The sequence below is a fragment of the Charadrius vociferus genome, unplaced genomic scaffold (genome assembly GCF_000708025.1).
Source record: "Charadrius vociferus isolate BGI_N301 unplaced genomic scaffold, ASM70802v2 scaffold747, whole genome shotgun sequence".
NCBI lineage: Eukaryota > Metazoa > Chordata > Aves > Charadriiformes > Charadriidae > Charadrius > Charadrius vociferus.
The window spans coordinates 15861-26837 of NW_009649199.1; the positions used below are offsets into that span (position 1 = coordinate 15861).

At 35.2% G+C, this 10977-nt stretch overlaps 1 protein-coding gene across 1 annotated transcript in view; it reads right to left on the reverse strand.

Annotated features, from left to right (window-relative positions):
• Window positions 1-8920: 8920 nt before the first annotated feature.
• The window catches only part of LOC104289948 (guanine nucleotide-binding protein G(q) subunit alpha-like), a gene marked incomplete at its 5' end in the record, with an annotated part of 43615 nt that continues 41558 nt past the window's right edge, over window positions 8921-10977 (reverse strand). The window contains one exon of the mRNA XM_009888980.1: window positions 8921-9111. Coding sequence (XP_009887282.1) covers window positions 8921-9111 — 191 coding nt within the window. The remainder of the gene's footprint in view (window positions 9112-10977) is intronic.

Here is a 10977-nt window from a genome sequence, read left to right on the forward strand (position 1 = left end):
GAGAAAGAGCTCTTAATCTGTATTACTTTTCTATCTTTTGTGACAAATTAGGCAAAATATGTTTAAAGGAGTCTATAGAATAGAATAGAGTAGTTCAGTTGGAAGTGACCTACAATGATCCTCTAATGCAACTTCCTGACCACTTCAGGGCTGACCAGAAGTTGAAGCATATTATTAAGGGCATTGTCCATATGCCTCTTAAAAACTGACAGGCATGGGGCATTGACCACCTCTCTAGGAAGCCTGTTCCTGTGTTTGACCGCCCTCTCGGTAAAGAAATACTTCCTAATGTCAAGTCTGAACCTCCTCTGATGAAGCTTTGACCCATTCCCACGCATCCTGTCACTGGATACCAGGGAGAAGCGATCAGCACCTCCCACACTACTTCCCCTCTTCAGGAAGCTGTAGAGAGCAATGAGGTAGCCCCTCAGCCTCCTTTTCTCCAAACTAGACAAACCCAGAGCCCTCAGCCACTCCTCATAGGACATGCTTATGACAAATGCTCTAAGACATATGCTAATAAAGTATCTCAGGCCCAATTTTTTTTTTCCATTAACCTTGAACAGGTAAATACCTAAACCATTCAAAAATTGTTTCTTGGTTTACTTAAGCTTTTCTCTGCTTTTGAAGTTTGCTGAACTCATTTACACTAAACAATCATCTAGGATAACTTCTGTATTCCTCTTCTGGAGCTATATAATATTTTTCTCTTCTGGTTTTAAATGGAATTACATCTTGCTATCTTCAGTGGAGTTGCTTTTGTTTCATATTAGCAGAAATGAAATCAACATGTATGAATATGAATATATATAAAAAGATATTCATTTTATCCATGAGCACAGAAAGCTTCTGTCACCATTTCTACACTTTCCTACAACAGGTGTAATGCAACCAATTTCCAGACCTTATTGAATATTACTGAAAAACAATTAAGCTGTCTTTTTTACAAATATTAATCATAACATTATTTGAACACTTTTGACAGCTGGTAAAGAATTTGAATTATATGATTATGTACCTAAGATGAGGAAAAGTGACTTTTTGTCTTATTACCACAATAGTCCATTGCAAGAAAAGTAGCTCCATCAGCTAAATTATAAACATGTTATTGATTTATGTGTTAAAACAAAAGATTATTAGGCAAGGGAAGCATCCAATTTGATTAAGTATACATCTGGCCTTTTGCCCCACAATAACACTCAGGTTGCTTAACTTAAGCAAGTTCAGATAAAACAGTGAAATTCCAAAGTATTTGATCCTTAATCATAGATTTTATACTTCATTCATTGTCTTAACCTAATGTAAATCAGGTTTTATCAGTAACTGTGAAGGTTTGCCTTCCATATTCTCCTAAGACATGCTGAAAAAAGCAGCAATCAAGATACTGATGCACAATGTTATTCAAATTTTCTAAAAACAGCATTTAGAACAAAACATTCTACAGCATGTGATAACCAATTGATAATCTCTAGTATACAATAATCAAACTTTTGAGCACATTTAACTGACGATCGTTAAGAGACTCCAAATACTTCATCTGGAGATAAATGGAATTTTATTTATAGGGAGAGAGTGATTTTTCTTTATAATAAATGTATAGAAGTGCAATATCTTAAATATTTACTGCATGCAAGTCATCTTTTGTTAGCATCATATAAAGAAATTTTATATAATAATGTATCTCTGCAAGAATACAATTGAACGTATTGAAATAATGCATTTCTTCAGCTGAGTAGCAGTCTTTGATCATTGAAATCACCACCACATACAGGACTGTCGGAAAAAAACCCAATTTTTCAGTACATTTTGGGAAATACAATTCTCTATTGACAGTGTGAAACAACAAATTAAAATGAGCAATTTTGGCCCCATTTGGCCCACATTAGCCCACTGTAAGCCTTCAGTGGACTGTATAATAACTATTTTGTTATAGTAGTTTTGTTTTCTAAAATGCGTATCCACATGGGAACTGCCCCCAGTTACCAGAATTTTCTAATCCTATTCTTAGTCACAATTTATCTTTAATTTAGCCAGTATAAACAGTTCTGTAATTATTACCAGAACTGAATCTGATATGTCAAGCAACCTTCTCTTTATGACAAACAGCATAAAGGAAAGATATAGAAAAATAATCAGGAAAGTGGTAGAAGGGAGATGACAGAAGACTAAGCAAGAAGCTCTGATATTCTTCAGCTTTACTACACTTCATCAATTGTTCAGTTTTAGAAGACCAATTTACACTTAATTCAGAAAGATCAGAAAGTATTCCAGAAAGTACATACATAGAGCAGTACTGTAAAAATATTTTTCCTTACATGGTAGGAAGCAATTAATCAGTGTGATAGACAAGTGTGTTTTGGCCAAGGAGACAGTAAACTTTGAATGTCATGCGCAGTGACATGGCATTTTTAATATCTTCATAAGGAAGGCAATTTTTCCTTCTTTTTAAGATCTTACTGGAAATAAACAGGAGCTTTTTTTTTTTTTTTTCTGTGAGATGAATGAAAGCCCAGTTCTTATATTTTTCCATTCTTAAAACCAAGCATGACTTGTTGGCTTCAGTCTGATTACAGTTGGTTTTAGATCATATTTACACAAACTTATTCTTACTGGGGAGCAGAAAAGAGTTTTTCTTGTCCTACTATTTTCTTTAAAGGCTTTTTTTTCTGAATAAAAATTAAATCAAGACCTTTCAAAGTGGAAAGGGCAATCCTCCCAAGCCAGAATACTTAGTAGCCCATGAAGTGCTCAAAATGAGGCGTTTAGATACTACTCACTGTTCATGGAAATTTCAAGATTAGGTTTTAAGAGGAGGGTAGTCTTACTCCTTGTTTTCTAACTTGCCTTTCTTTTGGCCACACACTTCTCCCTCTTCCCTTTAGTCAGCTTGGCACTTGTCTGAACCATTGATTAGCCAAGCTGTCTCAAAAAATGGAAAATTAGAGTACTAAACTAGCCAAGCAAGAAGAGCAGAAATGAGTGGGGTTGTTTTCATCCAGTTTACTGGCTTACCAAGTACCAAGGTCCAAGATAAGGGAGAGGGAAAGCACCATGTAGCTGAGACCCAGGAACTGAGGGTGGTGGTTCATTTTGGCAGCAATGAGCTATGAAATTGGGTCAGCTGCTTTGTGAAGCTTCACTGTCACTGATAACAGAATTTTTCATGAGGAGCAGGCAACTGCATATTTTGTGGCAGATGAAGCTTTCTCTGTTTACAAATACTCTGAAACTCCTAGGTGTTTGGGACAGTATAGTACAAAATGATTTGGCAATCAGGTCGTATGATCATAGTACGTGATGTAAGTTGATGTCACAACTATGCACGATTTATCACATAAAGTTTCTACATCTATTTCACATGTCTAAATATCACAACTTGCACTTGTATTTTTGTTGATGTTATTCTCACTGAGACATAAAGGTAAAATAAATCCTTCCTCACTCTACATTCTGTAACAGGAAAGAAAAATAAATAGCAATTCATTGAAGTTCTTACTTAGGCAAATTATTTGCATTCCATGAATCTTATTTAAACTGTTGCAATCACATAATAGAGAACAAAGTCATTTTTGCAAGTGGCCTGAAATTCTGCTTCTTCAGTGGTAAGTAGTGAGATCCAATGATTGTTGTTCAAGTATGAGCCAGAATCCTGAAAAGCAACATGTAGGCATCTTTCTGTTATTCCTATCATCACTTAGGCAAACAAAAAGATCAAAGAAACAGTCTGCTCTTGCAGTACTACTGCAATCATGCAAAACACTTAACAGCCTACAAATTCTGAAAATTTTCTATTAATAAAGACATAGATTATTATTTCTTTTCCCCCATGCTTGTTCCTGTTGTACACAAGCCAAAAAAACCTTTAGTAATAATGTCTAATAACTGTATTCACTGTACTGAACCTTAAATGTTTTGAACTTTCTGGCTGTAATAATGATATTCAGGAAATGTTAATATATGGACAATGAGGACAGAGCATGTATAATTAAAAAAGTAATCACTGGAATAATACATCTATACAATATTTATCATAAGAAACATTTTGGGAGTACAAGAAGCCCAAATATATTTCAGAAAAGTTAAATGTCAAGGGACAAAGATACTATAGTACAAAGTTATGGCCAAAAATACTGTATTTTTAACCAGCAAGATTTTTGAGGAACAGTGTTTATGCATTAGTTTTTTCAACAAAAGAAACAAAAAACCACACCCTATTTTTGTCCCCCAAACAATAGACAATACATGCATTTAAATGACACTTTAAGAATAGCAAATATGATCTTTATTTTTTTAAACACTGCAAATTAAAAATATGTATCTACCCCCCCCAATATATTGGTCAAATAAGGATGTCCTGCAGCATGATAAATAGGAATCCAGCAATAGACTTCAGCTTAGAACCATCTTTTGAGAGAAAAAAACCCACACCACAGAAACAGCTTTAGAATAAGATTGATCTAGTTGAATTCTCTTAACTAGATAAATAATAACCCTCAATGGATTACCAATTACATGGAAATGTTTGTTTTGTTTGATACAACTCAAAATGTTATGGGTAAATAAAAGCCCCCTCCAAAAAAGAGGAGATATCAGTGGTTCTTATCAAACCAAAATACATTGTTTTTCAAGATCTCTACTAAACTAATAAATTGGACAGGGACATATGACCTTAGTTGTTTATGTCTGAAGAGGGACTGTATCTACAAAAGTGTGACTGTCTAAAATAGCCATTAAATATCTACAACAGGTCATTTTAATTTCCTAACTTGTGACAGTCTCTCCAAAACATATTTATTTTATTGGTTTCTTAACTAGAGGTAGGTAATTTGTAGGCCTTGTTAATATACTGTGCACACGTCATTAGTTTAGTAATGTAATGCAGGATAACCATGCACAGAGCTCCAAGAACAGCAGCACATAAAATAAATTATTTGGGCTTTTTTTTTTTCTTCATGTGGGTTAACATGCCTTTGTTTTCTCCTATTATTTCATTATTTTGTGAAGAATGCATAACAAGGGAAGGGGCATGAGGTTGAGTAATCTGAAATTCTTTTGCCTCTGACAACCAAAAGCTCGGAGTCTAGCAATGTCTTCATATGCAGCCCTTTTATCCCCTTTTAAAGTTTTTGCAAATCATGCAGTCAGTTCTGACTGATAGCCAGCATAAAGTCTCTTCTCCATTTTCAAACTTTAAAAAGTTTCACAATGATATGGCAGTATTATTAAAAATTAGAGTTCATACATCTTGAAAATCAAGAGTCTGAATTATAAAAAGTAAACTGCCCTTATAGCTTCATCATCCTATATATGTCAGGACAGTGCCAGTTACTTAGTGAAAAAAAGCAAGTTTAAGATTTCTGTAAAACACATATTACAGCTTTCTTGTACTAGTGAACACCTAGAATACACAGGTTCCCAAGATGTTTTCCTTCTCTCCTCTCCCATTTATGACATTCAATGAAATCACATAATTTTTGCAAAGTTAAAAGGGTTTCTGTCTTGTTTTTGCCTTCAGCTTCATGTTAGAGGCACATACTTCTGGACTCAAGCACTATAATGCATAGTGTAAATCAATTAAAACAGAAACAGCAACGGAATATATTGGGAACAGCTATGTCATTTAAAAAGGAAATGTTTTTGTAAACACTGTCACACTGCAATGCTGTGTTAGGTGATTCATGTAAGGCTTGCATTAGCATGCTGAATATTTTTTTCAGAATATGCTCAAATGATCTAAACATTGTCACAGGTTCAACTCATTTAAAATATACCAGAAGTAGCCCAGTGGCACACACTCTTGAATTTTGCAATCACAATATATCTAAAAAGCATGAATAAACTTTTGTTTTGTTTTTATACAAAAATTAAAACTCAATTTTCCCCCCAATATCCCATAACAAAACAAAAAAAAAAACCCAAACCCCAAACCTTCATTAGACATCACTGGCTTTTTTTTTTTCCTGGCTACAGTTCTATTTCTATCATAGATTTTTCTAGGTTGGAAGGGACCTTTAAGATCATCTAGTCCAACCATCAACCTAACACTGCCAACACCACCACTAAACCATGTCCCTAAGCACCACATCTACCCATCTTTTAAATACCTCCAGGGATGGTGACTTCATCACTTCCCTGGGCAGCCTGTTCCAATGCTTGACAACCCTTTCTGTGAAGAAATTTTTCCTAATATCCAATCTAAACCTCCCCTGGCATAACTAAATCCAACATAGCCAATGTATTCCCAAGTTAAATGAAGGGATATTATCATGCACTCCAGAGTCAACAGTGGAAACAGAGGATTTGTTATGTTTATAAGCAAGATCAGAACCAATTTTATAATGACATATATAACAAGAATAACTGTTCTGAACATGTATTTAGAATGTCAGTGTCACTTTTTATAACCTAACACTACCTGGATTAGCTTTATTAAATAAAACTCTAACTCCTTAAAATTGTTAACACTAGCAACTTTGTTGTGGTTAGATCTAAGGTTTCTGTAATTTCTGAAATAATGTTTAACTGATCTGATGTTCTGTAGTTTTTAATGATATTTTTAGGGAAATAGCATATACCCATTAGTACTTAATATGTTCAATAGTTTGAAATGTCTCTAAATTCACTTTTCTAATAAAGGCTATTAGAAAAGTAAAACTAACCAAAGTTGAATCTGCCAAATACAAATTCATATTTAAGAGTTTACGTTCCAATCCTAGATATAATGGCATAAATTCTTCCAACAAAAACGGTTTCTGCATCTGTATAAAGCCCTGACAAGATTTAAGCATTTTTTTGATTGTGAATGTCCTCTGTGTGTCTCCAATTTACTTTTACTCAGGAATGTACAAATGATTTTATACAGCACAATGCTAGTACCACTCTGTACTACAATAAGCTTTTTTGCTTTTTAAATAAAAACAACAAATCCCTAGTCAGAAATAAACAGACAAAATTTACATTCTTTTCTTAAAAAAGTAAATAAAAACCATTATTTAAAATGTGAATTTGCTGTAAGACATATGATACAATTACATAGATACATATCAACACAGCACATTCAATTTGCCAAAAATTAATGATTACAAAGTCAATATGGATGCTGCCATATATATATAGATGTATGTACAATGATTACAGCATTCATAATTGCACTATACCTACAATCATTTTTCAATTATAAGGTGTTTTATGAGGGAGCAAAAAATAGCAATTGTTCTTATTATTGATGTTTTGGAGTTGGGAGGGTTAAGGATGAAAACATCTCATAAGTATTTATTGTTAACTTTGTTACTCAACTAATAAGTCAATCTTTTCCAACTCTCCTCTGCTGCTGAGAGAAGCAGCAATTTCTGTGCTAAGTGCACCTTAGTGCTACTAGGCATTGTAGATAATCAATCCAATTATGTCTGACTTCTGAGTTCTCTGTAGCTTGCTAGCAATCATGCACCTGGTCAAAAAAACACCTTTGAACCTAAGCTGCTCATGGATGTGTGCTACATTTTTGTTGCTAAAATTTGCACATTTAAATTTCAAGTGATTTTCTCACTGTTCATTTACATTAATGAATCTTTCTAAAGAACATCAAGAGAGGCTATTTTGCATGAAGCCTATCAATGTCTGTGAATCGGTTAAGAGGCAACCTTATCAAGAAAGGTTCCTGAATGTGATCACTCATCAATCATTGCATGCTGTACTTCATGTGCTTTGATATTATTACAGAAAACACTGTATGCATCCTCATGCCATCTCTGACATAAGGAGACAGTTGAACTGTCTTCTATACACGTATACCTAGTATCATACTCACTCACACTTGTTCTTGGCATTAAAAAATGGAACACTTTCTAAAAAAGGGAACATATGAGCTTAAACTATGTTTGTTTATCATTTGGCAGTTGACTCAATCAGGTCAGTTCCCAATCCATCAGTTTGGCATTTCAATCGGTATCTTATGTTTCAAAAGTATTGGTTTTATAAAAAGCCAGATTTGGCAAGATTTTATACAACAAAAATGTTTTTTCTACTGTGGAAAAACACACTTTAAAAAAGCTTTAAATTATGAAAAAATACACACAACTGAAAAAAAACCAAACCACCAGTTTCAGGCTGTAGCCACTGGGGAAAATGTAATGTCCATGACATTTCTGTTTGGCATTTGTGAATAAAGGAAAGAAAAAATAATGTCACATGGCAATTAAAAAGAGATTCTATGATGTTCCATGAACATCCTAGGTTTGTGTCTTTAATTATTTCATTACTGTCTTCTATGCATCTTTCTGAACTGTGAAAGTATGGTTAAATTCTAAATCCATACACAACTATTTCTATTTTGCAATTCCAATATTCTAGCCTCAAAAGTGAAGACAGGATGAAAAGACTCATGTCAAGAATTTAAAAATCACACTATCAATACATTTGATCCTTCAGAGAAAGCACATTCAGTAAAATTTGAAAGACTGATAGCTTCAGTTCCAACAATAGCTGACCAAATCACTCAACAGAAAATATTTTACCAAGGAATGCAATTGGGAAAATGGTCATTGTACCTTTAAAAACATAAGGGAGGGAGGAAGGAGGGAGAGAGAAAGGGTCAAGGAACAAGGAAACCAGCTAGATTTTGCTTCAATAGCAAAAAACTAATATCCTTTGTGAGTGTACAAGTGAGAATTTAAAACACATCGAGTCACAAGTTTTTACCTAAAAAATAAGAAAATGTACTGTGAATGTACTTCAGCATCTTTTGTTTTTCCTCCATATAGTTTAAATAAAATCATAATATTAACTAAAAACTCTGTGGACATTCACAGAGTCCAGGCCAGCAATAAATTACTATTATGCAATTTGTTTTCACAGATAAGACAGTCCCTCTTGTGTATCTTCAATCACGCAAAGGTGGTCTTGGAGGGCCTCCTAGGCACAGTTAGACCAGGTTGTACTCCTTCAGATTTAACTGTAGGATTGTGTCCTTGACAGCAGCAAAGACGAAGCGTATATTCTCTGTGTCTGTAGCACATGTGAAGTGGGAGTAGATAATTTTGTCACTGTCTGGATTCAGGTCTACAAACATCTTCAAGATGAACTCTCGTGCCACTTGTGCATCCCGTTGTGGTCCTGATAAGTAAGAAGAGAAAGTCAGTTTTTCCTAAAGTCAATTCAATATTTGAGCTTCTTTAGGAGGGGAACCTTAGGAGCAGAAAACAGAAGAAAAACTCAGTCTGTGATCCTCATATAAGAGAAGAAGGGAAAATTTTTACTAATAAATACTACCATATACTATTTTTTCCCAGAACGAACCATTAAAAAATAAAAATGGAAGGAAATTCCAAAAGTTGATCATGCAAGAACTGTTCTTTTCCTGTCTATCCTCTTTCTTCCATAAGATGCTTAAAAATTGAGATATTAAATTGATGATCTATAACCACACAAAATGAACAACAGAAGAAATAGTTACTTTATACTAATAAATATTTTAAAATATTAAAATAATTGGCCCATGTTAAGTCCATATCTACTATATTTAAACTATACTTAACTACGTTCTTTTAAAATGTAGCATAATCAAGTTACATTCTAAACTGGTCTGACACTGTCTCTAATAGAATTTCATTTACTTTAGCCGTAATAAAATATACATGCTTGCTAGTTGAAGCTGTTTAATTGCAAAAAGTTAATGTTCTAACAAATCAATTATCTAAATTATATATAATGATCCTATTAAATCTAAATTAGGTCTGTAATTCTCAGAACACAACATCTGTGTAACCAAACTACATGTTCTGCTTTACACAAGACAGAAGGCAAAATAATCACTTCCAATCTAGAAGAGTGAGGATTCATTCGTGTTCACAGACAAAAGAGCAGCACAGAAGCAGGAACATTAGTCACAAGATATTGTTTTCCTATACTGCAATTCGGTTCCAGTGCAATTTTCATAGGCCATTATTCACTTGCCCTCCTGTTTCTGCAATATGGGTTTCTACAGAATATGTATGTTTGCTGTGCCTCCTCATTCTATCTCCTCATTAGTGCTGGTCTCGTTACATGACAATATAAATATCAGCACTCAGCTGTTATATATTCCTGTCCTTCAGTGGTTGTGAAATCTGTACTTAGGGGATTAGCATGTGCCAACATAAATTTCAATAACTGCACGATTAAAAAAAAACAAACAGAATAGATATCATAGGCTTTCTGATATCTATTGGTTACAAAGCCCTGTGGAAGGAGAAAATGATTCTGCAATATCTTGGTGTATGCACATGAGCTCTCCTAGAAGCTACACTAAGGCACATGGGTCTCGTGCTGCTGGGGGACCACCCTGACATCTGCTGGAAAAGTAGTGTGGCTTCTTAAGCCAGAACCAACGTAGTGGCCTTCTACAATGGAGTGACTACATCAGTGGACAAGGGAAGAGCTACAGATGTCATCTACCTGGACTTCTGTAAGGCCTTGGACATGGTCCCCCACAACATCCTTCTCTCTAAACTAGAGAGATATGGATTTGATGGGTGGACTGTTTGTTGGATGAGGAATTGGTTGGATGGTGGCATCCAGAGAGTAGTGGTGAATGGCTCAATGTCCAGATGGAGATCGGTGACAAGCGGTGTCCCTCAGGAGTTCATAGTGGGACCAGTACCGTTCAATATCTTCATCAATGACATAGACAGTGGGATCAACTGCACCCTCAACGAGTTTATGGATGACACCAAGCTGAGTGTTGCGGTTGACACACCCGAGGGACAGGATGCCATCCAGAGGGACCTGGGCAAGCTGGAGAAGTGGGCCCGTGTGAACCTCATGAGGTTCAACAAGGCCAAGTGCAGGGTCCTGCACCTGGGTCAGGGCAACCCCCAGTATCAGTACAGGCTGGGGGATGAAGGGATTGAGAGCAGCCCTGCTGAGAAGGACTTGGAGGTACTGGTGGATGAAAAGCTAAACATGAGCTGGCAATGTGCGCTCGCAGCCCAGAAGGCCAAC